This window comes from Phalacrocorax aristotelis, chromosome 9, assembly GCF_949628215.1.
Source record: "Phalacrocorax aristotelis chromosome 9, bGulAri2.1, whole genome shotgun sequence".
Classification (NCBI taxonomy): Eukaryota; Metazoa; Chordata; class Aves; order Suliformes; family Phalacrocoracidae; genus Phalacrocorax; species Phalacrocorax aristotelis.
This window is the reverse complement of record NC_134284.1, coordinates 1,999,580-2,027,104: the sequence shown is the minus strand read 5'-3', so window position 1 is coordinate 2,027,104 and position 27,525 is coordinate 1,999,580. Positions and strand designations below refer to the sequence as shown.

At 37.6% G+C, this 27,525-nt stretch overlaps 1 protein-coding gene across 6 annotated transcripts in view; it reads left to right on the top strand.

Annotated features, from left to right (window-relative positions):
* EIF2AK4 (eukaryotic translation initiation factor 2 alpha kinase 4) overlaps window positions 1-27,525 on the top strand; it is a 43,108-nt gene that overhangs the window by 13,545 nt on the left and 2,038 nt on the right. For 3 of the 6 annotated variants that reach the window (XM_075103193.1, XM_075103189.1, XM_075103192.1), the window contains 27 exons: window positions 155-312; window positions 661-1,070; window positions 1,790-1,859; window positions 2,959-3,042; window positions 7,360-7,482; window positions 7,948-8,052; window positions 8,296-8,353; window positions 9,124-9,203; window positions 9,925-10,026; window positions 10,632-10,682; window positions 11,666-11,902; window positions 12,520-12,595; window positions 13,820-13,941; window positions 14,589-14,638; window positions 14,732-14,900; window positions 15,381-15,497; window positions 16,210-16,275; window positions 16,772-16,942; window positions 17,574-17,708; window positions 17,824-17,931; window positions 18,686-18,814; window positions 20,542-20,628; window positions 21,925-22,037; window positions 23,595-23,653; window positions 24,818-24,915; window positions 26,141-26,209; window positions 26,804-26,848. In XM_075103193.1, the coding sequence (XP_074959294.1) occupies window positions 155-312; window positions 661-1,070; window positions 1,790-1,859; window positions 2,959-3,042; window positions 7,360-7,482; window positions 7,948-8,052; window positions 8,296-8,353; window positions 9,124-9,203; window positions 9,925-10,026; window positions 10,632-10,682; window positions 11,666-11,902; window positions 12,520-12,595; window positions 13,820-13,941; window positions 14,589-14,638; window positions 14,732-14,900; window positions 15,381-15,497; window positions 16,210-16,275; window positions 16,772-16,942; window positions 17,574-17,708; window positions 17,824-17,931; window positions 18,686-18,814; window positions 20,542-20,628; window positions 21,925-22,037; window positions 23,595-23,653; window positions 24,818-24,915; window positions 26,141-26,209; window positions 26,804-26,848 (3,092 nt within the window). Of the gene's footprint in view, window positions 1-154; window positions 313-660; window positions 1,071-1,789; window positions 1,860-2,958; window positions 3,043-7,359; window positions 7,483-7,947; window positions 8,053-8,295; window positions 8,354-9,123; window positions 9,204-9,924; window positions 10,027-10,631; window positions 10,683-11,665; window positions 11,903-12,519; window positions 12,596-13,819; window positions 13,942-14,588; window positions 14,639-14,731; window positions 14,901-15,380; window positions 15,498-16,209; window positions 16,276-16,771; window positions 16,943-17,573; window positions 17,709-17,823; window positions 17,932-18,685; window positions 18,815-20,541; window positions 20,629-21,887; window positions 22,038-23,594; window positions 23,654-24,817; window positions 24,916-26,140; window positions 26,210-26,803; window positions 26,849-27,525 lie in introns of all 6 variants that reach the window. The other 3 variants (XR_012662237.1, XM_075103190.1, XM_075103191.1) reach the window with 3 other exon arrangements.

Below are 27,525 nucleotides of genomic sequence, written 5' to 3'. Positions count from 1 at the left end.
GTACACAGCAGAGCACTTCTGTATTTTAGGTTTTAGTCGCACTTGAAGTTACTTAGGTTTTATCTTCTTCCTGATACTTATTTGACAATCCCTTGTGCCTTATCCCCATACCCCCATTCTGCTATCGGTGGTAATTCTGATATCCTTGTTACAGATTCAGCAGGTATAGATTGCATCGAGACAGTTGTACCCAGCAGTCAGATGTCCAGCGCTTCATTCTTCACAGAAACACAGAGACAATTTTCGCGCTACTACAATGAGTTTGAAGAGCTAAAATTACTTGGCAAGGGGGCTTTTGGAGCAGTCATCAAGGTATGGTATAAAAATTATTCCCCTCTGTAGAATCCTTTTTGGGGATGTGTTTGTGTTCTCTGAAGGAAAACAATATATTCATTGTTTGCATGATTTTATTTATTATCTTCTAGAGTGCTGTGCCTGTCTTGTGGTTTTTACCTGGAATTGAATAGGCTGATAAGTTTTTTGTGAGAGGTTGCTGGGAGTCTGGTGAGAAGCCTGTCAGTATGGGGAAGCTTGCATTTGAATTGTAGGGATTTGCCAGGTGGAAGGAAAACTTCCTTCTCCATTAAATTATTCTAAGTCTGTCTCTACTTGGTAAGGCATTTATGAGCATTTGACTTTAGATTTATTTGAATTTTGCAGGTGAGAAATAAGCTTGATGGTTGCTATTATGCTGTGAAACGTATCCGCATAAACCCTGCCAGCAAGCAATTTCGGAGGATTAAGGGGGAAGTAACCTTACTTTCCCGCTTGAACCATGAGAATATTGTGAGGTATTACAACGCTTGGATAGAAAAGCATGAAAGTCCTGTTCCCACTGTGTCATCATCTGAAACAACTGAAGAGAAAAAATTGCCCACTAAAGCCGCTCTCTTCATCCTTACCACTGAGGAGACGAATGATGTGGAAGCTAATGCTCCTCCTCCTGTTTTGACAAGTTCAGTTGAGTGGAGTACTTCGTGTGAAAGATCCTCCAGCAACAAATTCAGCGGAGATGATCAGGAGTCAAGTGATGATGATGATGGTGATGGGGTGTTCTCGCATTCACTTTTGTAAGTAGGCTTCAATATTGGCACTGTAGGGAACATGAACAGAATTGGTCTTTTCCAAGTTTGTCTCTTATCATTCTCACTTCTTTTGTCAGAAGTAGTTCGCTGCATTTTAGTTGTGTTTACCAGCAGTCAGATATCCAGGGAGAGGAAAATTTGTAGCTAAAAATTGTCAGTGTATAAGGAGAATTTTGGGTTAGGCTCCTAGAAGTTTCTCAGCATTTGTGTCAGAATGCATGACTGCTTGCTTCATGTTGGACTGTCTTTTCCAACCTTGAGAGTAAAGTTTTAATAAACAGGAACAGAGGAAGGTGGCAAATCCTGAAAAATACTTGTCCTTTCTTTTTTGTTTTGATTCTTATTAACATATTCCATATTGTGTATGGACTGGTTCTTTCACTCATAGTTTTGTTGTTTGGGTTTTTTTTGTTGTTTAAGCAAGTAAGTAAACTTATCTCAGTTTTGCTTATTGAATACAGAAATTAAATTTTACTGATGCAAATATATACTTTCCCTTTAAGAGACTCGGCCATCAAAGGAAGTGTTGCTTTGCAAGTAGGATACTTTTATGGGTTTTGTTTTGTTTTGCATCTTTGTTTAAGGCATATGGAAGGTCTTCAAGAGAAGCCTAGATATTCCTTTTTCTCTGCAAATAGATTCCAGATTTCTTAATATTTCTTGGTACCCAAAACTTGTTTTTTTTCTTTCTTTTTTTTAAACAGGCCAACCACAGATTCTGAAAGCGAAATAATTTTTGATAATGAGGATGAAAACAGTAAAGGTCATCCTCCAGTAAGTATAAAGCCAGTGAAAATAAAAAGATGATTAAATAGTCTTTGGCAAGCAAACACGTCAGTTGGGAAGTTTTGTTTCATTTCTGGTGTTAAGTACAGAACCATATAAGGTTATGTACCATCAGAGTAAATGTCGTGCCATCATGAGCTGCATTCCATAGATATCAGTCTGATGCAGCTGATCTTGGTTCTGTTTCCCATAGTGCTCATTGAGCTAGATGTGAGTTGCACTTTATAGTCATGAGCCTGGTTGTTGCAGGTGCAACACTTCAGTACGTACATGATTTATCAGTTAACCACACAGATTGCCTTACATAATCTGAAAGTTGAAATTCTGTTCCACTTTTAGATAATATAAACCAATAAATTTTCTCATACTAGCCACTTCTTGGAAGTGGTGACAATACATGCTGCTAGCAGTCAAAAAGAGATGGGAAGTCAGAATAATGTGTAAGTTAATTTTAAGATTTTCGTATTGCAGCACTTGCTGTGAAGAGTCAGTACACTGTACTATGGTTCTACATCTGCAGCGTCTAGAATCTGTCATTGCCAAGCCTGGTGATCTGTCAGATGCTCTTATTACAACTTCATCCCCTTCCTCTTTCTGATGTAATGTACATTGACATGAAAAAGCTTTCAATATATAATTTAATAATATGACAGTGCATTTTTTGTCACTATATCTATAGATAACAATATGTCAAAATCGTTGGTTGGGGATGAAGGTTGCATTATTAATTCTGTTAAGTAAACTTCGTATATTATAGTTCCAGTTGTTTTTTTCTAATGTGACACACTTTGAGATTTAAGTCTCATCCAGGTCTTCTGGAATGTTTTTCCTGCTGTGTCTAATGATGGCAAAATGTTACTCATTCTCACTTTGAAAATGAGACTTGGGTCACACCTGTTCTTCTAGTTTATTTAGAAGCAGTGGCATTACAAAAATGTCAGTATATTATTTTGCTCTTATTCAAACCTATCCATAGAAGGTGAGTTCTCATCAGTGTGTTCCAGCTGTTAAAAAATAGTAGTATACATTAAGAAACCCTAGACGGCTTCCTATAGCTAACTGTTCAGTTACTTCTATTGTGATAAAGGATGAAGAAGGCAATGAAAAGAATAGCCATGGAGAAGAAGACAGGACACCAATCATTCAGACAGTGCATTACCTGTACATTCAGGTACAAATATGTTTGCGTTTTCAGATAAAAGGATACTGTTTATTCCAACCTGCAGAGATTAATTGCTGGTTTTCTTAAGAAAAGTAGTGACCTTTAAAAAATGCAAATGAGACTAAGTTCAATGTTGTTTTTGCCATCGACTGGTTTTCTGAAGGGCTTGGCTGATGGAAGACACTGTGCAGCACACACGGCTCGTTAGGCCTTCCGAGGCTCTCTAGTTGTGCCTGGAGAGAGCACAGTTTTGTAATGCCATAGTGTGTAATGGGATCGCTGGTGCTGCTTGTGTACGAGTAAAACTTGGCAACTCCTGACCTAACCTCAGAACAACCCAACCAACCAATCTACCAACCTTTCCACATCCGTGGCTTCCAAAGCATTGTTTTGCCTTGTTCTTATTACTTGTCCAGAATACCCATCCCAACCCCCTAACCGCTGTAGCTGATGTTCTTCAGTTTGGTTATGGTGTTAATTCCCCATGTGGAGTTGAAGTGCAGGGATGAATGTCACGGACTCCTGACAGATGTTCTGCAGAAGACCTTCATTGTCAGCTTTTCACTGCTTATATATCTTTTTGACACATTCCTCATGCAATCAGGCGCACAAACAATTTCTGTTATTCGTCAGCTAGCTCTAAGCACGCGCCTTATGCTACATTCTTATAGGCTGTTCTATTTGTGCTACTTCATTTGTATTTGCTTACTTAAATTCTTCTTGGCATTTCCCATGCTCCTGTCTGTTTTTTACTGCTGCATTGCTTCAGTTGAAGGACGTGTCAAACAATGCTAAGTTACTTGCAAATTCATCCCCCACATCTCCCCCTTTTTTATTTTGTATTAGCCACACATTTTTTACTGTTCTCTCTATTAATCGCTGCAAGCACTGACAAAAGAATGGCAAAATTAAAAGCAAAATTAGGAATATTATTAGAAATACTATAGCTGTTTTTACTATTTCGTTGAACCATCCTGTGATTCCCCATCGAGTCAACCATGAGTACCCACGAGACATGTTGTAAAGGCATTATACGCGCTGGCTGAGGACAGGCATGTCGACTCCGGTCCCATTAAGTTTGCGAGGGTAACCCAGACATTTTTTCGTGCTTGGACGGAGACCCACAAATGGCAGAGGCTGATGATGGCGAGGAAGGTGGTGAGGCCGCAAGCCATGGTTTCACTCCTTTTGCCGGAATCCATCGGGGAGCACAACCTGTGGAGACACAAGCATACCCTCTCCCCCCAAGTTATTAGCGGATGAGGGCCTTCCCACAGGCCCGCATTTAGATTTTTTATCATTACTAAGGGCTGTTCTGAATGTTCAGTAGACGTTAGAGCTTTGCTCATGGATTTATAGTGTTTTACTATAGGTGGGGTATCATCATTTTGGAATGGTAGTGACAAATGGTTCATCACGTATAATATTTTTGCTAATCAGTTGTGTGGGGTTTCTTGGCTATCTCCCCGTTTTTGTTTCTGGAGCAGTTGTTTGACTGTGCAGTGGGTTCGTTCTACTATAGCTTGACCAGTAGGGGAGTGGGGAATGCCAGTAACATGGCAAATACCCCGTTTGTGAAAAAAGGTTTTAAGTGATCCACTGCTGTAGGCTGGGCCATTGTCAGTTTTAACTTCACTTGGGATTCCGAGTGCAGCAAAAGCGGGTCGGAAATGGGCCTGTACATGTCTGCTAGTTTCGCCAGTGGCGGCCGTTGCCCATATTGCATGAGAGAACATGTCAACAGATACGTGAACATATTTAAGTCATCCAAACTCAGGAATGTGAGTGACATCTGTTTGCCACAGGTGGAGGGAATGTAAACCTCGAGGGTTCACTGCTTAGGTGGGTGTAGACGCACAGGCTTGATAGTCTGGGCAAGTTTGCACGATTAACTTGGCATCAGCAATGGTGATACACAATTGTTTCGCTAAAGCCTTTGCTGATTGGTGGAAAAAATTGTGAGAGAGTCGTGCTTGCACCAATACATTTGGTATGGGAGCGGCAAGGGTTACATTAGTTAAAATGTCAGCACGGGCATTACCATGTGTAAGAAAATCCGGTAATTGTGTGTGACTTCAAATATGAATTATACAATAGGGATATTTCCGCTGTTCGATTAAAAAAAGTAGTTCTTTAAATTTTAAAAATAGGGTTTGCTTTGTTATATGTTTAAGATGAGCTCTTTCTATTCGTTGAACCATGCCCACCACGTATTGGGAGTCAGAAATTATATTAAGAGGGGCGGTAGGCCAGAACTGAAAGGCCATTATGACTGCGTGCAGCTCCACTATTTGTGGTGAGCCATGGAGAATCTCGACTTCATGCTTCTGGACTCCGTTCTCTTCTAATGTTACCACTGCTTTGCCTGACTTCCCTGATCCATCGGTAAATACCGTACAGCCATCGACCAGCTGTCTATGGCACAATGGTCGGTTTTCTATTTTAACATTATAATAAAAGGTAAACATCTTGTGGGGGGGAAGATGGGTATCTAGCTTTCCACTAAAGCCTGCTAAGGCTAACTGTAGTTCAAGGCTATTTTGAATACTCCAAGTCAGATAAGTTTTTACAGTAGGTAACACAATAAGTGTTGGTTCTTCCCCTGCAAGCTCTACTATTCTCTCCCCTCCCTTTTTCATAAAGTTGGCAAACATTTATATTCATGTGGCAATGGTCTTGATAGGTTGGTGGGGTAAGAAGACCCATTCTAGGATAACGAGAGGGTCATTACGTCATGGATCCCACTGTCCAGTTATAGCAAGAGGCTGCTCCTCTTGGTTACAGACAAACAGTGTGAGTGGGACATCTTCACTGCGATGATGGCATTATTGTTTCGACAGTTTGTTGTTGATTATCTGTCGTGCTTGTTGTGCCTCTGGTGTCCAACTTCGTGGTGCGTTTATATTGGTGTCTCCTTTTAACAGGTCAAACAGGAGTAAGAGTGGCATTGTCAATGCCGCATTGGGTTCGAATCCAGTTAATATTACCTAATAGCTTCTGTACATGATTTAAGGTTCAAATATTGGCGGTTATTCCCACGTTTTGAGGCTGGATGGTTTGTTCCAAAATTTTCCATCCTAAATACCTCCACGGAGGTTCTGTCTGTATCTTTTCATGGGCTATCTGATGTCCTGCATCCTGCAGTGCTTGCGTTAAGGCCTGAAGGGCCTCTTCGAGCACAGTACGAGTTGGCCCCGCTAACAGTAGATCGTCCATGTAATAGTACATGTAAATATTTGGATAACATTGTCTAATTGGCTGAATTGCCATTGCAACATATGACTGACACGTTGTTGGGGAGTTTTTCATTCCCTGAGGGAGTATAGTCCAGTGATAACGATCCATTGGCTCCCCCTTATTAAGTTTTGGCACTGAAAAGGCAAATTTTGGAGGATCGTCTGGGTGCAGCGGGATGGTAAAGAAACAGTCTTTCAGATCGACAATGATTATATTCCAATGGGATGGAATTGGATGGAATTGTAGGTGATGGTAGGCAAGTCGTATTACTGCCGCATTGCTTCAGTTCAAGGACGTGTCAAACAGTGCTAAGTTACTTGCAAATTCATCCCCACATTGAAGTGTATTGCGTTAACTTTCAGAGGGGACATTGTATTTCACAGGAATGAAAACTTCCTCATTCTCTTCAAAGGCACTATATTGCGTATGCACTTTCTTTTAACAGAAAACAGTAACCTGCAAAGACATTCTATGGCCGTAACAGTAGGCACAAAATAAAATTCCTGCAGGTTTGCAACTTCAGGCTTTACTACTGACAGTATCTCCTTTGTGTTAGGAGTTAGACTGTTTCTCAGAAAAGTCAACTATCATAACTAACTCTTCTGTGGTGATGTGCAGATTTTTATAATGCACATAATGCTAGAGCTTGTCTGGAAGGAAGATGCGATTGGGTGGAATTAGATTTTAATAAGCTTGTTTGCATCTGTTAGGTTTATTCATAATACAAGCAGTTAAGATGCCAAGTAAAATAAAGCCAGAGATTCTTTGAAGTTTGGCTTAAACATACATTATGGCTTGGCTGGTTTCACCTTCGTTTTAACCTTTATGTTAGAAAATACACTACTCTACAAACTTGTACTGTTGTCCCAGAAAATGGGATAGGACCCATAAGTGAGTGCATGTTTTCTAGCTAAAAGACAACTCTCAGGAAAATTCCGAACAGCCAGATGTTTTGGTGATATTATTTGTTACTGAACTGTGTGTTACAGAACCAGGTGTTGATAGGCACACACATACAAGTTTCTGATGGTCTCTTGTCTTGACAAACTGCTTTTTCTTTCCTCTGTCCCCTACATATGCACAATGAAGATGGAGTATTGTGAAAAGAGCACCTTAAGGGATACTATTGACCAAGGATTATATGAAGACACCAGTCGGCTTTGGAGGCTTTTCCGAGAAATTTTAGATGGGTTAGCTTACATCCACGAAAAGGTTAGTAAATATGAGAGTTATGACCTGTCCATAATATCTCTGTTATCCCTCTTTCGGTATGGGTTTCTTCACATTCTGTTCACTTCTGGGCATTTATTAACAAGGTTTGTTCCTTGCCCTTTCCATTATTAGTCTGTTCTAAGGATTTAGAATATTTTATCATAAACTTGAAGTTTATTATGGACGACTACAGATTTTTTGCTTTGTCACAAAAATTTGACCACCTTTAAAAACGTTTTGTTAGGTATCTGGTAGCACTGAAAATTGTTTCTAGCTTCTGGACTACAGACTATAGTCTTACTTCAAAATTAATTATCAGTGACTTAACACAGTAGATTTCCCACTGTAATAAAAGATTGCAATACAATTTTCCAGTCTATTATAAAAAGAGTTTTATTCTTAATTGTGTTTATTGTTTAATATTCTGTGGGTCTTTTTTTTGTTGTTGTTCTCCTGCTGTAACAGGGAATGATCCACAGAGACTTGAAACCTGTGAACATTTTTTTAGATTCAGATGATCATGTCAAAATTGGTGATTTTGGTTTAGCTACAGATCATCCAGCAAATGCAGTAAGTACAGCTGAAGGTGAATGAAAAAAAAAAACCAACTTGAATTTGGTGTTCTAATAACATGAAAGATTAAAATGAAATGTAAAAACATAGTGCTCATTGGGCTTCATATTGTGAATGCCAGAAACTTCTGTATTTCTAAGGTGCTAGGATTAAACCATGTATCGCTAGCCAAAGCAGCAAGAAAAGCCAATATAAGCATTTCAAGTGGCATTTACAATATGTCTGTTTACCTGATTTCAGGTGGTCTCTAAACAAGAAGAAAATCACTCAGGTAGTTCTGCTACATCTGACTCATCAGGTTAGTTTACATAGTAAGTAAGTAAACTTAGGTTACATAGCAAGTAAACTTGTTCTGAATCATTTTAAACAAACGCTTATATTCCGCAGTCTTGCATCCTCTGCTACAACTTCCATTCATTATTTGAAAATAAAACTTTTTACTGGGGGGGTGTGGGGGGGTGTGGGTGCAGGGAACCAACCATCAGCTTCTGGGTGGGCAGATGTGTTACCTTTAATCTGGCAGTTTTGACTTACCTGAAAATGAATTTGCTTCCACTGCTGGCCTTCTGCCATAGGTCAGTGCTTTTCTCATGGTGAGGTATATAGAGATCCTGTATATCTGTTCCATCTGCACTTCTGCTCTCTCACCTGTATAGGATAATTTCAGGACTTCTGGGTTTTTTGTTTGGTGGGTTTAGGTTTTGTTTGTTTGTTTGATCCCTTCCATAACAGGCTAAACTTTGTGTTTTGAGATAACTTTAGTACATTGTGTGTCTTAAGATTAGTGTAATGGAAGTGAAATTTAGTTGTATCATTTGTGTGCTGACCTAATAATATTCTGTAAAGCAACAGATAGGTTTAGCTACTAGAGACAGACACAGATACTTGATATGTGAAGGTAAGAACTGTCTGTTAAGCAAACTGTTCTCAGCTGGGTCTCTTTCAGTAAGGGCTGCATTCCAGCCTGAGAGAAATGAGGACAGATGATGAGTGAGTTTTTTCTTTACTTTGATGCTGCATCTCTCTCCCGCTTTCTTGAAAGTAGTACTCTCCTCTTTTGCCCCATAGGTAATTTGACAGGGATGGTTGGCACTGCACTGTACGTCAGCCCAGAGGTCCAAGGAAGCACTAAGTCTACATATAATCAGGTATGGTTAGAGTAGACTTAATAAAAAGGTAGCATGGAATCTAAGGTACCAGGTACAATTTAGGTCATTCCTGCTCAACAAAGGTGAATTCAAAGTGGAAGAGGGTACGGTGGGACTGCTGCAATAAGCAAGGGAATGAGAAATATTCCTTTGAGAGGAGACCAAAGGTAGAAGGAGGTGGGCAAGTCAGTTTTTCTGCCTGTGCTGCAGTTGCGTGTTATACCATGACTAGGTGCAAGCGACTTCAAGTTGAAAGCAGATAATCATGGAGGACCTTTATAAATTAATAGGATATAAATCTTTCAGTCTTCAGTTACAGCAAAATGTCATCATAAGTGTATATTACTGTTCTGGACTCGTAGACTGATTTTGGGGAGGTAGGAGTGCATTTTGTCATCAGAGGGTCTTGTTTATATGCAGAGGCAAGCTGAATTTAAAGCAAGAATGTTTTCTTTTCAAGGTCCTTTATGTCATGGCAGTGCTGTGATGATAGAAGGCATTGAAGTGTACTGAATCTTAATGGATTGTGTCATTTAACAGAGAGTTAAAAAAAAAAAAAAAACAAAAAAACCCGCAAAAACAAAACCACAAAAAACCCCACCCCTTTCTTCAGCTGTAATATACTGTGAAATTTAATCAAAAGGGATGATTGAATTCTCCGCTATCATCTGCAGAGAATTCACAAGTATTATGTCTAAGTTTCCATTTTTTTCTTCCTTAGAAAGTGGACCTGTTTAGTCTGGGTATAATATTCTTTGAAATGTCTTACCATCCCATGAGTACTGCATCAGAAAGGATCTTTGTCCTTGGTCAACTAAGACTGGTAAGTACACAGATATAAAAGGTACTAATTCTGTGTATCAGTGAGTTTGTTAAGAGAAGTAAAAGGATGCGAAACATAGCAAAAATGTTTCCACAGGGAATGCTTAAAAAAGAGTTTATATAATAAAAAGAAGTGAAGAATAAAATTGGAGTGGGTACGGACATTCCCTTAATGCACCGTGGATTCCCTAATGTTACCATCAGTCAGTGTTCTATCTGTGAAATTAATTTTTATAGTGCAAAACATAAGAGGTGTAAATGTCAGATAAAGCTATCATGGCTTTAGTATGCCTAGGTTTAGACCTGGTGCGTCTCTCTCAGGAACCAGTTGGTAACTGTAGTTGGTAGATGCTTATGATTATGGGTTGTATCTTCATTGTACAAAATGTCATAAAAGCATTTCAGTGGCATTCTTACTCCTTCTAGCTCCGCAAGCTGAATTTGCCATGTGGGATTTTTTCTGCTTGTGCGGTGGTTTTTTTTTCCCATGGGTAATAAAAATGCTTCGTTTCTCTGTTTAAATATGTAGAACTTAAAAAAAAGACTGGTGTGAGCAAGCTGGACTGCCTGTTATAATTCAAATGTGGTTTTTGTTTTTTTTTATAGCCCACTATTGTATTTCCTAAAGACTTTGATGAAATCAAGCATGCAAAGCAGGTAATTTTGAAGCTGTTTTAACTATTAGGTATTCCCTATCAAGATACGTTAATTATCGTTTTTCCCACTTAATTTTAAATTAGTAATCTCTGCCAAGTTCTTAGTACGTGACATTAGAACAAAGTAAGGAAAAAAGTTCTCAGAAGAATATACTACGTTGACATAGAATTATACTTACCCACAAAATTCCCTGAGCAATCATGAAGAAATGCAGAGTTCGCAGGCATACCTTTTAAGCTCTGAGGGACAATTTTGACTTTTTACGCTCAGAAAATGGCAGCTATATTGCTTAACTCTAAACTTCTGAAAGAAATACGTGTCACAGAACAGAAAGAGGTATGCAAGCTAAATCGACTGCTCTGACTTCGAAAAGAGCTACCAAGGGCTGTTCTGGATCCTTCCACAGCAGAGAAATGAAGTGATAAGGAGCAGCGTAATCTTTTCTGGACCATCTAGACAACTTTTTCCTTGTGCTAGTGGACTCTTGTGGACCATTAGCATTAGCTTTTTGTCTGTTACACCTGTAAAGCAGCAATCTGCCTGTTACTAGTACCATAAAAATGTTTCTATCCTGTACAGTTTACTGAAATGTGCCAGGAAGATTCCCCCTTCTTTAATACCTGTATCTCTAAGATCTTTGTTGTTATGCATGTGATTCTGCTTTCTCTTAACTTTGTGCATAAGGAGATGCCAGATCTAGCATAACCCAGAACAGCAAAGGATGATACATATTTTGTCATCCCAGGAGGCACACTTCTAATGATTTGTGCTTTAGTAAATTTTATTCAGATTATAACACAATAAAAGTTATTTAGAATTTAATAAGCAAAGAATATCTACCTCAAAGATTCAGATCCTGCTTTTTTTTGTCCCCTGTAGAGTGTCATAATTTTTTTTTAATGTGATGTTACTAAGAAGTTTGTTGTAAATACTGCTAATACATACAGTTTTTCTAAACTATAAAATTTTGTTTTAATTTTTAGAGACTGGTTATTACATGGCTTCTGAACCATGATCCTGCAGCACGACCAACAGCTGTGGAACTGTTAAAAAGTGAACACCTTCCACCACCACAAATGGAAGAGTCTGAACTCCATGAAGTACTCCACCATACCTTAGCAAACGTGGATGGAAAGGCCTACCGGACTATGATGAATCAGATATTTTCACAGCGTATATCTCCAGCTATAGACTATACCTATGACAGTGATACGCTGAAGGTTTGTAGGTGTTTAGGGGATGCGGGGGGTGTTTCCCTTGTGTTGTATTTAAAAAAAATGTTTATACGGGTAAACTGTAACATGTTTGAGAATTGCGTTGTCTCTTAAGATTAACCTTCGCATTAGTTCCTATTTAAAGCTACAGTCTGTACTATATGGGCTTGAATAACCGCTTCCCATTTGAACCCTACATTCATTCTTCAGTGAAGCAACAAGCAGTGTTTGATTGCAGCAGCTAAAGCTTTAAGCTTATGTCCAGATGATTACTTTCTTTACCCTGAATTTCTGTCAAACCAACGGTAGTTGCATCTGATTGCCAAGAGAATGTGTTACCTCTGACTGTTTTCTTGCCCTTCTAATCATGGCAATCAAAGTAATCCTTTTTGGTTTCTCAACTTTTAAATCCTTCTAAATCTAAAGAAGTACAAGGTAACACAGTACAATAATACTTTGTATAGCCGTAGTTATTTATTATTAGGTAAGCAGCCCCATTTATTATAGTGGGACAAGATAGCAGAATGCTACTGCCTATATTACATGGAATGATTGCCTATATTACATGGAGTGTTCATGGCATATGAATTCATATATGTACTTTTTATTTGTGATGGTTTCAGGGTAGTTTTTCTATTTGGGCAGCCAAGATACAGCAGCATGTATGTGAGATTGTCAGCCGGATATTTAAAAGACACGGTGGGTGTGTTTACAAAAGTCATTCATTTCCTTTCTTGTGATTGAGTGGATTTAAGAGAATGGAATGGTTTTACTGTTACCACATGAGTCAGAAAGTATGTTCAGTAGTTGAATATCTTTTTGAAATTTAGAATTGTTTCTTGCTGTTATTTTGGCATCCTAGTAATAGCTGTTAACTTCAAATTTGAATGATTTAAATTTTCTACAGAAAGAACAGTGAAAAATCTTAATTATATCTTTGGTTGTTCTGATGAGTCTGAATGAGCTTTTAGAGGTAGGGAGTGTTATGTAAAATCTGGATCTGAATATAAGGCTAGCTCTATAGTGAAAGACCAACCAACCATCCATGTAGCACAGTAACCTCTCTTTGAACATAGCCAGAATGGGAATGGCCTAAGACAGAACATGGAAACGGAACAAGTGTATAGTGGTACTTTCAGTAATCATTGCTATGATTTGCTGCTCAGGAGCTTCCTAAGCCAGAGCCAGTGTCATGCTGTTTTGTAGTCTCTAATGGTTTTTCTTTCCAGGACTCTATCTAGTCATCAATAATAGTATTTGCTTAAAATCTAATTTTTAAGAGAGGAGGAAAATTTATGCACATGCTGTGACATTTGAGATGGTATAAATTGTACTGTTTTATAGGTGTTCATGATACTATTTTATATAAAAATAGAGAATTCTAAAACAGAAGCTGGGAGATTTCCTAATATATCATACCCTGATTAAGCATGATTAGGGTTTGGCAATACAAAAGAATGAGAAACTGAGAAATGCAAAGTCAGATAAGGAGAAGTCAAGTACAATTTTGAGACTCGGGATGCAACATGTCTCACCAATATTTTTTCTCTCTGGAAGCGCTTCTAGACCAAAGCAGTACTACTGGTATGTGTAGAGTTTCTAATCTGTTCCGTATGCACGCTGTTGTGAAAGCTGGTGTTTAAAGAGGGAGGGCAAGATGAGGATTCTCTGGGGCTGTGGAATTGGCAGTTCTCCTTCGTCTCTCTGGGCTGCCTGCTGAGCCCAAGTGTGCAGGGTAGAACATCAAAGTTTGTTTGATGGCTTTCTTTAAACGGTGGAAGAGGAAGGTCTATTAAGGGCACTTAAAATAATGTAATGGTATTGGTTGAGATTATCATGCCCTGCAAGGTTGTTCATGCACTTATAAAAAGCAGATGTTACTTCAGAAATGAGAGATAATAGTATTTTACTGGTTCTGTGCAGGAGCCATCAAGCTGCATACTCCACTGCTAATGCCCAGAAATAAAAAAGTATATGAACATAACGAAGCCTCGTATTTCATGGATCACAGTGGGATGTTGGTAATGCTTCCTTATGACCTCAGAGTAAGTAGTATCATCTCTCAGGCAAAGCTGGGTTTGAAGAGTGCTGTGGTGTTTGTAGATACCTTTGATTCACTAATCACAAACTTTGTTTAGGCTTACAGTCCTGACTGCTGAAGTAGTGTATCATCCAGTGTCTGTATACCTTAATGCTGTCCCCTTGGTCTTGACAGCTGGAGCCCTGACCACACAGGGAAGAAATAGACTTCTCTCTTTTTTCTTTTTTTTTTTGTTTGTTTGTTTTACATAGGTGAAAATAGTGCCATATTATAAATATGATAGATGTTGCTGCTGGTTTGTGGGTTTTGTTTTTTTTTTCTTGCACATATGAGAGACAAGACTTTCCCAATGACCAGTGAAAATTCTAATATTTCTGTCCCTTCCTTATTTATATGTCTTTATAGAGAATGCAGGTATCAGTCTGTCCAATTTTTTATGTTCCTCAAACAGATGTTGCCAAGGATCATTCTACTCTTGAGAGGAATTGCTATTTCTGCAGTTCAAATCTCACTGTCTGGGATTCCTCTCTCAGTAATACCCAGTTATATGCAATGCTGGCCTAATTAATTACCTTGCAGTAATTCATCTCCATTTTCATAGCCTAGTCAGATTGTTTTGTTTCAACAATTTTCATGTGTTTTGTTTTTCAGATTCCTTTTGCAAGATTCGTAGCTAGAAATAATATATCAAACTTGAAAAGGTAAGGGACATAGAGGTGGAGTTTTGCACAGATGCCATGCTTTATGACAACGACCACTGAATATGCTCATTCGTTCTTTAATGTTTCCTTTAGATACTGTATCGAGCGAGTTTTCAGACCTCGGAAGTTAGACCGCTGTCATCCCAAAGAACTCCTAGAATGTGCATTTGACATCATTACATCTTCTGGAAATAGCTTTTTGCCTATAGCAGAAACAATTTATGCCATTTCAGAAATCATTCAAGAGTTTTCAGTGCTACAGGTAGATTCTCTGATCATCCCCTTTGCTCTCTTCTCCATCCAAAATTTTAATCTAAGTAAATATTTAGTCTAATGTGTTTAAAAGGATAGTTCCTTTAAACTTAACAAGTACAGAACTGTTTTCACATTTTATCAACAGCCAGTTATAGAACACTGTAATTTAAGTCAAAAATATGTTTTGTATGTAATCTTAAAATGAAGCATAGGTTTGCATGCAAAGGAAATATTAATTGAATCCTTAAAGTGCCATTGAAATTCTGACAGGCAAGTGATTATTGTAGAATGGGACAAGCCTTGCCATTCTTTAGATGGAAGGTAAGGTGGTGGAAGGAGAGGTCTCAAGTTAGTGTACTAAATGTTCAGGAAACCTCTTTTCTTTCTTTTTTCTTTCTTCTATTTTTTTTTGTGTAAAGCAAAATGGAAAGCAAGTAAATTCTTTTCTTTTTTCTTCCTTCCTTTCTTTTTTCTTACCCTTCGTTAGGAAAGAAATTACAGTATTTACTTGAACCACACTGCCTTACTGAAAGCTATACTTTTGCACTGTGGGATACCAGAGGATAAACTCAATCAAGTCTACATCATTCTGTATGATGCTGTGGTAAGATACTGGTTATTAATCTAGTCTCTGTGATCATCACTGTAGAGTATCTTCTTTTGTGGAGTTATGTCTGAAAATGAGTAACAGCCCATTGCCAGCATAACAAGGAATATCCTGTTGATATATAAAAAGGCTGGATATCTTTGGGCTGTAAACTTATCTAATTACTCTTCTGTTACTTCTGGATTGGGATGTTTTAAGGTGATTTTTAAATGTGTATTTATGAGAGAATTATTCACTTATGTAATTAAGAACTGGTAGTCTATTCAATAAAAACTTTAAAATATATCTTAATATCATGTTGGTCTTTTCTACCTTATAAGCAGAGAAAATAGATGAAAGTAATTTGCATAATCATGGTAGCATTTTAAAATGGCATTTTGTTGGGATCTATTTCCTTTCATTTTATTCTTTTTTGTTGTTTATTCATTTACATAAGCATTTCAGTATTTATGCAGAAGCACTTTTCAACAAAGTTGGTATTTTTATACTTTTTTCCCTCCTTGAAACCAAGCCGAATACAGCCTCGCTACAAGATTGGTGGAAAATCTGTTACTTATTGCTTTTGTTCTTTTTCAATATTATTGCAGTTTGTAAATGCAACCTTTAATTAAAGGTATTGGAAAGTTGTGGGTTGGTGCTTCTCAGCAACAGTAATTATTTTTTTTGGTAACTCAGTTGATGAATATGTTTGAATCTGTTTCTCTTGTAGACTGAAAAACTAACTAAAAGAGAAGTAGAAGCCAAATTCTGTAATCTTTCTCTGACATCAAATAGCGTAAGTAATTTTAATTCAGTGTTACTTTGCAACTTAATCAACCGGAGTAAGAGAAATAAACTGTTATATCTCCTGTTCAGTATAGATTTGGAAGTGGTCTGGTTTTGTTCTCTGTTCTCTCTGGAAGTCAGTATTGCAAGTGTTGAAGTTTGTTTCTTATTTTAAATGTATTTTTCAGACTGTGGAAACAAAGGGTAAATGGAGTACTGTACAGTGATATTTAGTAAAACTAACTGAGAGAAACTTTAAAAAAAAATTGTCTGCAAATATTGATGAATGTGCATAAAGAGTTGGTGTTAGCCCTGACGAGACTTGTGCCTGTCCATCCCTTTCCTCAACTCACTAGGTAAAAACAGGCTGCTGGCAAAACAAGCAAAAAAGGCAGATATTTTACTCACACCAAGACAAATATTTTTCTTTTTTTTTTTTCAATGTGACCTATTACGAGCACTGTCAGTGGTACAACATATGTTTTTTATTTGATTTTTGTTTTTAGCTTTCTCGACTCTACAGATTCATTGAGCAGAAGGGAGAAGCAAGCCATGTATTTCCATTTTTGAACACAATGATAAAACAAAAGCCAGGTGTCACTCAGCTATTGAAGCATGGCATGAAGGATTTAGAGGAAATCATTGGTCTGTTAAAGCAACTTGGAATAAAACTTCAGGTCTGTAAAATACTCTGCTAATAAATGAATGGATTTATAGGCTGCTGGGCCTTGTAACTTGCCAGGAAACAAAGTAATGATATTTTAGGATAGAAAAAGCACGTCAAAGTGTCTTTCGATGTCAAGTAAGAATGCTGGCATTGATGATTTCTGCACCTTCCTCTTTAAAAGAAAGATGCATTTTCAGAATAAGACCTTTTCTGGTCAGAAGTCTCTGGCTTAATTTCTATCTAATGACACAGAGACTTTTTTTTTTTCTCTTTTTTTTTTTTTTTTTTTTGCCAACCAAAATTGAAGGCATTACCTAGAGTGTAAAGGAAATTTTTAAATTTTGAAACACACTGTAAATATTTCTAAAACTCAGAAAGCTGATGAATACGAAAGGCCTCCCCTCCTCCACCTTCCTTGAGGCTTGCTGATTGGGTTTTGTACTATGGGTCCCTTGAAATGCTTGAAGATTAAAGCATCGTATTTTTAATTGTATTTTAAATTTTTGGAGATCAGGAGTTTTCCTGTATGTCTTCCTTCGGTGAGAAAAATGTTTTCAATCTATACCGCTAATAGGAAATTAATTGTATTAACCAGTAATATTGGTAAAGGTCTTGTATACATATTCATTTTTATTTTACAGATTTCTATAAATCTGGGACTAGTTTACAAAATACAGCAGCACAATGGTATTATCTTTCAGTTTATAGCGTATATCAAAAGACGACAAAGAACTGTGCCTGAAATTCTTGCTGCAGGGGGCAGATACGATCATCTGGTATGTACTCATCTCTTTTTTTAATGAATTCAGATTTTCTTTAAAACTGTGAAAAAACTTTTTGACATTTTGCTAACTATTTTGGTCTTCCATTTTGTTTTTGTCTTGTTTTGAGATTCCACAATTTAGAGGGCCACAGATGGTAGGACCAGTTCCTTCAGCTGTTGGAGTCAGCATAGCTATAGATAAAATAACTGCTGCTGTTTCCAGTGTGGAAGATTCTGTAAGTCTGCTTTTTGGGCGGTGGGGGTTTTGTTCGTTTGTTTATTCCTAACAGTTCAGTAACCTAATTCAGTAGCCACAGGTGGGCAAAAAATAAGATGATCAGATGTGTTCCAAAGTAATACCATACTGAAATAGACAGCAGAAATCAAGATGACCTGTTCTCTTCTGTGTTTCTCAACATAGAATTATTTAGTAAAGTAAGAATTAGGGGAAGAGAGGATCTTCAGGCTTTACACCCTTCTATTTTTAATCTAAATGGAACATTTTTCTCAGCCTATGGATTGTTTCGGATGGAAGAGTACAACTGTAAATATTTAGGTAATAAGTATTACTTTGCCCCTGCCACTTCTCCCTTTATAAAAATATAGAAGGAAGGAAACTTAAGAAAATGGAATACTTTGTACAATGTCATGCAATTTCACTTGGCTGTGGAATGTGTATTTTATTACTTTTCTTTGTAAGAATAAACTAATATTGCTAAGCAGAGTGGGAAGGAAAGAACAGAATAGTTTAGGATACTTTGCAAGCTGAGGCTCTGCCAATGCTTTTTGTCAAAGATTAAGCTTCAGTAACTTTCAAACATGCTTAGGTAGATTTTGGCTCTAAAGGTGGATCTAACCCCTTTTTTTCAGCTTGATGCATTTTGAAAAACACGAGAATTTTTATTCTCCTTTGTTACTCTAACTGCCTTATGAAAGGAAAAGGTGGTCTTGTGGCTAATACTGTCCCCCTTGTTTTTACTTCCCCTTCAGGTTTCTGTCAGCTCGTGTGACCTGCTGGTTGTAAGTGTTGGTCAGCTGTCAATGGGTAGAGCTATCAGTATTGTTCAGAAACTCTGGACTGCAGGAATTCCAGCTGAAATAATGTATGACTGGTCCCAGGTAAAATTTCCATCTCCATGTGTTAACTATATTGTTGTTCTCTAAGATTAGTGCAGCCTGAGACCATCCTTTTTTCAATTTTTTCCTAGTTTTTATTGAGTTACAGACTTCTAAAACTGAGCATGTAGGGTGCTATTCAGGTGCAATAATGTTAACAAAGTCTCACTGGCATTGCAGCATTCTTCCTCTCTACCTCCCAGAGTATTCAGAAGTGTGATGGGGGATCTTTATGCGCCCCTCAGAGCACAGAGGAATTAAGTTACCTTCCCCGCTTATACACCAAGTGTGGAGAACAAGACCTGTTGAAAGCAAGGCAGAAAGTCGCATAATGAACTTAAAATTAGTCCAGTTAGCTCAAATTTGGACCTCCAATTAGGCCAGTTATGAGCTATGAGTAATGAGTCCATTTAGCTCCAATTTTTGGTTTTTCTAACCCCTACCATTCTGTGATTCTGCAGAAGATGTTCTCCAGAGGTCCCTTCCAACCCCTGCCAATTAAGTGAAGTGAGGATGCTTCAAAGCAGAAGTATATTTTGTACCAGCGAAGGCAATAAATTTTCCTTTCAATGAGGGCTGCAAGTAGGATCCCTGAATTAATGAGTTAATCTGGAACACAACAGTAGCATTTTAAATATATCATGATGGCTGAAGACTATCTGGTATAGAGGGGAATATTGATGTCATTCTACTGTTAGAAAAATGGTTTAGTAAACTAAGCTACTAGATATGCTGTGGGGTCCCCATGTAGTCCTGGAGAGATGTGTGGTAGGAGGGAGAAAGTGGCAAGCTGAGTTGTGCCCTTTTTTCTTCTCCAGTTGAAACCAAGCAGACCTTTAGCCACTGTTGCCTCACTGGAGTAGTGAGCTACATGGCAATGCTGCAGTCCCTTTTAACAGTGGTGGCAGTTACCTGAGGATTATGAGTCTGGTTCACCTTCAAGTGTGTCAGTTGGTGACTAACTAAAGAAACACTGTGCAGTTGCCCATTCTGAGGCCTGTGCTGCAGAGCAGTTTTGAGCTCACTCAATTGCCTGACTTTTTTGTAGTCTTTTGCCATAATATTTCTGACAGTTTCAATCCGTCAGAATTGAAAAAAAAATCCAGATCGTTATGCTGTTCCTACAATTACCCTGGGTTCTCTTCTTTTTTGTGATTCTGAAGGAATGAAGATTTGGGTAGCTCTTGCCTCTCTCTAATGCTGACATGCAACCTGCTGCCAAGTCAGCATAGCAATCCCTTCAGTAAGCTCAGCACTAAGAATGGTGTAAGTCAGCCCCAGGTTTACATGAAACCCAGCTGGAGTCAGCTTTCATGACAGAGTACCAGTCAGGCAGGACTGAGCTATTAACTGAAAGCTGCAGGCAGTGGGGTGGTAACTGTTTGATTGATGTTAAATTGCACATTTTTAATTATCTAGACCGTGCGCTTCTAGATCCAGCTAGCCCTTCCATGTGGGAACCAGGACTGCAAGGCCTAGGTGTTCCTCTCTGTCTAGTGTAGACTTTGACAGATTTCAATATTTAAGGAGTATTAGGTGTACAGATATACATATAATGAAGTTTCACCTCCTGGACTTGTCAATAAAGCTTTCCTCTTTCATAAGCATATTATATAATCAATGTGACGGCTGCATCTGAAGTTACTTTAATTAAGGACTTTGATTAGTTAAGTGATCATTTTATAATCTGTCAAATTTTTGTCCCATTCCCCTTCCCGTTTCCCTTTTAGTCCCAGGAAGAACTGCAGGAATATTGCAGATGCTCTGGGATTACATATGCGGCTCTTGTGTCAGATAAAGAAGGAAGTCATGTGAAGGTAAGTTTGGGACCAGAGGGTGCTTGGTGGTGTTTCAGATTTATAATCTGTCGTTCTACACTTTTTATTTAAGTAGATAGAATTCAGGTAAATACAGCTTCAGTTGCTAAGTAGCAGCTGAAGAAGCCTGCTTTTTATCCCTCCATAACACTGTTATTCACAGACCTCCTTTCCTCTAGGCAAGTCCAAAAATAGGTGGAAACATTGCTTGATTTTGAGTCATCAGTGTACTTAGGTGGAAGAAGTTTCTGTTATCTCTGATTTCTTTGAATCTACAAAACGAATTCGTTGACTCAGAGATCTTTCTAGCTGGCAGCTTTCCATGTTACAAAATGAATATAACTAAAACTTAAAGCTAAAAAAAAGCCATGTAGTTCAAACGGGCAGAGTCTGCAGTGCACTGCTCATCTCTAAGATAAGGTTAAGATGGAAAGACTGGACTGTGTCACAACATGAATTATCACCTTCTGTGCTCTGCTGCCTGTGGCCTGGGTACCTTTTTAGAAGTTAAAATATTCTTGTGAATCATTAGGAAAAAGATGATTATTCTTTGAATAAAGATTCATTCTTTGACTGAAAAAAGTAACCATTTGACAGCATCAGGCGTGACCATGTTACCTAGCCAATGTGCCTTACTAAAATATTGTTCCCTTATTATTCACTCTCCTTGTCATTGTAACAGAGATAGCAAATAACTGCAATAACTGTATGAACAAATAGATTTTTATTATAAAAATGCAATATATCAATGTCTTTCACAAGACTATTAGAGAGCATTCTTTTAAATATGGCTCTATTGAAGCAAAACTAACAAAGAACATGCTAATGAGGTGAATGGTGTGTTACTGATTAATCTCTTCCCAGGAAAGATGGAGCAGGTAATCTGAGTTTTGAATGCTTGAGTCTAACTCCTGCAAACTGAAAGGCAAGCCTTATTCTAACATAATTCCTTAACAAAAGAAAAAAAAGCCCAAAACCAAATATGCTATTATTAAAATGGTATTTACCCCTATAAACCATTCTGTTAAAAAAACTAAATAATCACATATTAAATACAAGTAGCCAAGCTAGTTTAAGCTTTGGGAATGCAGAGGAAATCAGTTGGGTGGAAAAAAAAAAATCTAATCAGAGAATTAATTGGTAGTGATTGATTGGTAATGATGGTAGCTTAGTACGTTTGACTGCTTCACCTTTAACGGGTGAATAATCCAGTTTGGTTTTGATTAAATTTGTTAAGCTTATTCATATGCCATTTTAAGAATCAACAATCTTAAGAACCACTGAACTACATCACAGGTGAAATCCTTTGAGAAAGAGAGACAGACGGAGAAAAGGATTTTAGAATCTGACTTAGTAGATCACCTGATCCAGAAACTGAAAACTAAAACCTGTGACGAAAGATGTAGTAGGTAAGTAGCATAACATGTCAACGTGAATGGTCAAAATCAGAAGTGAATGTATGTTTGCTTTAATGAAATAATTATAAGATATGTTCAGTTAAATATTTTATTTGATAAAGAGCTTTGCTGAATTCCTTTTGAGGGGAAAAGAAAACAAAAGGCTTGGTTATAGAATTTTATTGAGATTAAGAAAGAGACTGATCTCCCTAGCTGCTGTTACATGCAGACATCCATAATACTTCGTAAATCAAACGGCCATGTGGTTATCCAGCTCAGATGCTACCAGAACACCAGTACTGTCTGTATAGCAGGACTGCCTGTGAGTCCCTGTCACTGGCGAGAAGTCCATTACGTTCATGTACTGTGTAATCAAAGAATTAAAGCAGCAAATCCCTTTCATTCTGAGGCAGCATTGATGTGGTAAAAACGAAGGTGTAATAGTAGCACACGTGTACGCTTTGGCTGGCCCAAGCGAAAGTAACACCTGGCAAAGACTCAAGGTACAGAGCAACACCCCATCATCCCATCTTTGTTGAAATTACTATTTGTTGTCACCAGTAGAAGTTAGTACAGAAGTCACAGGAGAGGCCACAGTCACACCTGTGTGCATATGCAGTATAGCTGTTATTCACACATATCCCTTTGTAAATACATAATTATGCACACATCTAGATAATATATGTGTACATAGATATAGGTATGTACTGGCAGCAGGAACAGACATGATTTAGTCACACAAACTAGAATTCAGAAACCAACGGATTTGACATCACAGTATTTCTGAATAGACTTAATGATAAGAGAAATCATTAAGCTGGGAAATGCTTAACTCAAGCAGTAGTTTGTGCAGGTGGCTGACGTCTCCTGCTGCCCACCTCTTCATTCTCCTTTTTCTGGCCTCAGCCAGAGCCCTCGGCACTTCACAACTAACCTGATTCTCATGTTTGACAGATCTATAGCATCTGTTAGAAGCTGTGAAAGAAATTCATTCGTTCTAAGTTACCTTATTTCTAGATCCTGAGAACAGAATATAGAAAAACCTGTATTTGGTAATACTAAACAGAGGAATGCAATAACTATGATTGTAGTAACACTGCCAAATTTCTTTGTTAATGAATCCTGAATGTGGAAAGTAAAGGGATCCAAATTAATTATTGAAAGCTTCCTTGAATATGTGTGATCTTACTTCAATACTTTAGTATTATCTCACAGAAGCCTGTAAGAAGTGGTAAATTAAACTAATAATTCAGAGAGAATATTCTCATAATATATCCTAGTATTAAGATCTAAATCACTCTTGCATGATGGGGAGCCCATTTTTTCTTATCAATAGGAAGCATAAAGATTGCTTCCAGATCTGATTTTGTAATGCAATTTTGTATAATTTCCTGTCTGTTCCAGAATAGAATTTAATCTGCAGGTGTGTGCTGGGAAAAATAGCCATAAATTTCTTTATCTGTTGGAATGAAATAAGTATGTTCGTATTATAATCTGAAACGATGTCTTATTACAGTATTGCTTCATTAGTGTAAATTTGTTTCCCTAACTGTCTTTGTTTATTTTTAGAGAAACCTCAGATAATGTTTCAGTACCAAATCAAAAGGGATCATTTACAAATATTTCAGGTATTCAGTCTCCAGTTACAGAACATACAAACTGTTTCTCTTTCTGCTTAAAAACTGTTTTATAAGAAAATATTGCTGGAACATACATTGTAAAAGTATTACCAAAGTCAGAGCAAGAAAATGTTTTCAGCAGTGCCTCTGGTTAGAGACACTTCCTCTTAATCTCAAATGTTGTTCCAAGTGATCTAATCCTGAAATCTTCTCCAAACTAACAAAGTGCGGGCTCAGGCCAACAGACAGAATACGCCCGTACAAGCATTCATTAATGCAGTGATTTGGGGGAGGGGTGGGGGGAGCCAAAAACCATTAACATTTCCTAGCTGAGGAGAAGTTAAACATCATCCTGATGAAAAGTGGCATGACCTCTGATTGTTAAGTGTTGAGACACATGTACATTGACCTACTGTTCTATTAAGTTTTTTTCAAATGAAAATGCCTTTACATTTTTAGCTACAGATTTGCACTCCTTACTCTGATAATAGAAGTTTGTATATAAAGAGTAATATTAACTACTTGTTGTGTGGATAAAGTTTGGCACTTCTGATAATTATTAAGTACAGATATAGTGTGTGGTAACGGTGTTTTTTTTTAAAGAAACACTTTTTTTTCCCCTCTTTGCATAACAGTGAGGGAGAGGCATGGCCATGCTTAACTTCGGGGTTTTTTTGTGTGTTTATGTGGTTACCATATGTGGCAATTTGGATTTCAAAATAAGCCATTTCAAATTATAGTTATGTTATCTGGGGGAGCTGGGGACTGGGGTTTATTGTTTGTTTTCCCATTGACTCTGCTAGGGGACTGAGCATTAAACAGTGGGCCTCATTCTTGTAATAGCTTTTCTTGTTTTGATGCTAGGTATGCTACATTCCTCCGTAAAATTCTGCAAGCCATTTGGATTGTTTTATTAGTTTCGGGGAACACTGATGTAAAATACCAAATTTCTTAGTCTTACCAACCAGTCCTTCAAAGTCATAAGTGAGCATTTGAGAATTTGGACGCACATTTTTCACTGTCCTAGCTACTGACTAACACTGGGGGGGTTTAGCAGCTTTCAAACCCTATACCCTACAGATCTTAGCTTACTAATATTTGTGAATTTTCTGTTTCTTGCTACTCCTTGTATAAAGAATGAACATAATCTGAAACTGTGTGTTTGTATTTTAGGTGTATTTGAATCACATGGAACTCTTGTAGTGCCTAATGTTAGTGTTATAGCTCCTGAAAAATTATCTGCCAGTGCCAGGCGTCGTCAAGAAATTCAGGTACACACATATCAAATAAGTATTAAGAAGTAATCCTTGAAAGTTAAAGAATGGAAGCATTCATATTTTCACTATAACCTAACTTACACAAATACATCCTGCTTATTCTCTGTTCATAAAATAGACTATGAACAACACACAAGTTTGAAGGCAAAGATCACCTTTTTTTAAAATTTTGCATCTTGGGGATTATCTGTGATGTTGTGGCTCAGCCATCATTGCACATACACATTAGATATCTTACTTTAGTAGGAACAATGGTTCTGGAATTTTCCTGTTTTTTTTTTTTTTTAAATAAATGCTGAAGCATGTTAAAGGTGCAAGTGCAGCAGACTCTTTAATACTCTTACGTGTTTCATTATGTTGTCTCAAACTAAAGGCCTAAGAAAAAATTGCAAATTAAAAAAAACCTGCCTAAAATGTGATATTATAATAATGTAGAAAAGATTAAATGATGCTAGAAACAAATGCCAGAGTTTGCTCCTTTAGGATTATTGGCTTCAAGATATTTAGAGTACATGGTAAAACAGAACTGTAATTTTAGCCCATTTTCAGTCCAAATTTGGGTGTGCAACAAAAAAATCCTCCCTATAAGTAGTTCTCAGGACCCAAATAAAGAAGCAGATGTTATTTTCTGAGCTTTGAGCTAAACTGTGCTGTTTTCAGGTTTTTAATATATAAGAGCATTTTTCCAAGGTACAAAAGACAACCTAGTGCAAGGCTGCAACTGCATTTGTAAAGTGCTGCCTTAGCAGGATAACTAGCTTGCTCTGGAAAAAAGTGTTACAAGGCATGACCCATACTTTGGTTTGGCTTTCAAATTGGTCATCCTTCTTCAGCTAGAGATGAATCACTGTATCTAGTCATGGTTTCTCATGTTCCTCTGAAAAGTTATCTAACACCCAGAAACAGGCAGTCTTACTACATATGCAAGAATTCACGTTGTAATGTGCAGCCCTGTCTGCTTTAGTACAGTACCAGTATTAGCAAGTCTTTACCATTGCTGCAAGAGCGGCTCAGCCCCAGTCTCCTTCCTGTCTAGGATTATTGTGGAATTGTTACTAAAAATTATATTAAATGTGAATTTTAGTTGAAATATGATGTAGTTGTACAGTGTGTGTAGAAGCAGCCTCTTCTGTTCTCATCATCTATGAAATAGAAAATATGGTCCCAACCTGTGTCACACAAGCAGTGTATTTTACTTTTGCCCATCTTTTGTTGCCAGGTGCAAACAAGACTTCAGACATTCATTTCTAGCCTGCAGCAGAAAACAAGTGAGATTGAGATTTTAGCAGTAAGTATTTGGCAGAAGCCTGAATTAATTTCAAATTCTTAATTGAACTGGATGATCTGGAACAAACTACTGCCAATAGCTTCGCTTTAGAGACAGCAAATGAACCAAACTTATGGCTAAATAAGACCCATCACATGTTTCTCTAATACTTGACAATTATCTCGAATTGTATATATTGGACAGTTCCATAGAACAAATTTAACAAGTATTTAGTTATAAATTCTTAAGCTGTACCTATGCTAACTACCATGGTAGACTTGATAACTTGTTCCTGCTAGATTTGCTCTTACGGTTAGACCAACATAGCTTTTGTTTGTATATAGGTTTTAGACGTTGCTGCCCATGTCACAGAGGACGCTAAAACGGTGTATGCTTTCCAGGGAACATACTGCCTACTTGGAACTTTCCATAATGGAATCTGTCATGAACAGTTTGTTTAAAATGCTTAAAACCATGGTAAATTTCCAGTCCTATCAGCATGAGTGTTTATTTAGACATCAAAAAGTCTGACTCTCTTCAGTATAGCTAATCTCGAGTTGGCAAACTGATAACAGAAGATGGTTAAGCATTGATTTCTTGATGATGTTTTTACAGGTAGATCTGCCAAAAGCAACTGTGATACACTTCTTATCATTAGAGGTAAGCAATTAAGTATCAGCGTTAAAACTCTAATTCAGCAATAGATGATAAATTCTGTTCCTAATGAAGTGGAATGTAAAATTCAAAAGTCATTTTTTCCTTCAAGAAGTTTGAATCAGGTTTTAAAACTTGAAAGGATTTTTTTTTTTAACCCAAGGAGCTTGGCTGAGGCTAGAAAAATCTTTTTGTCAAATGCCAAAGTTATGCAAGCACCATTGGGACGTCCTAATCCAAAGCTCTGGTGTTTTTCCCAAGAAGAGTTAACAGAAGTTAAGTCTTACTGCTCATTTTCAGAAACCAATAGCCTTAACAGCAGTTTCAGCAAAGGTGTTTGTTGAAGCTGTTAATGAAGGAGGACTGAAAATACAGAGGCATTTGTTTTGAGTGCAGTTGCTGAAACATCTTAGTGCAGCCAAGATAAAAAGGGGATGTATAAGTATTATACTGACACCTTTAACAACTCAGAAACAGCTCAGTGAGGGAAAAAAAACGCTAAGGACAAAGCTCTTCTTTCCTCCAATGACAGCAGTAGCTTTGAAGTGAGAAGTTCTTACTAGAGAGATGGATGCCTCCCCACCCCTCTGAAAAACAAACTGAAGAATGGCATCCTGCCTGGATGGGTTTAGTGGGTTTAGTACTTCCATACCTTTCATCCTCTGCTCTGAAGCAATGCTTGT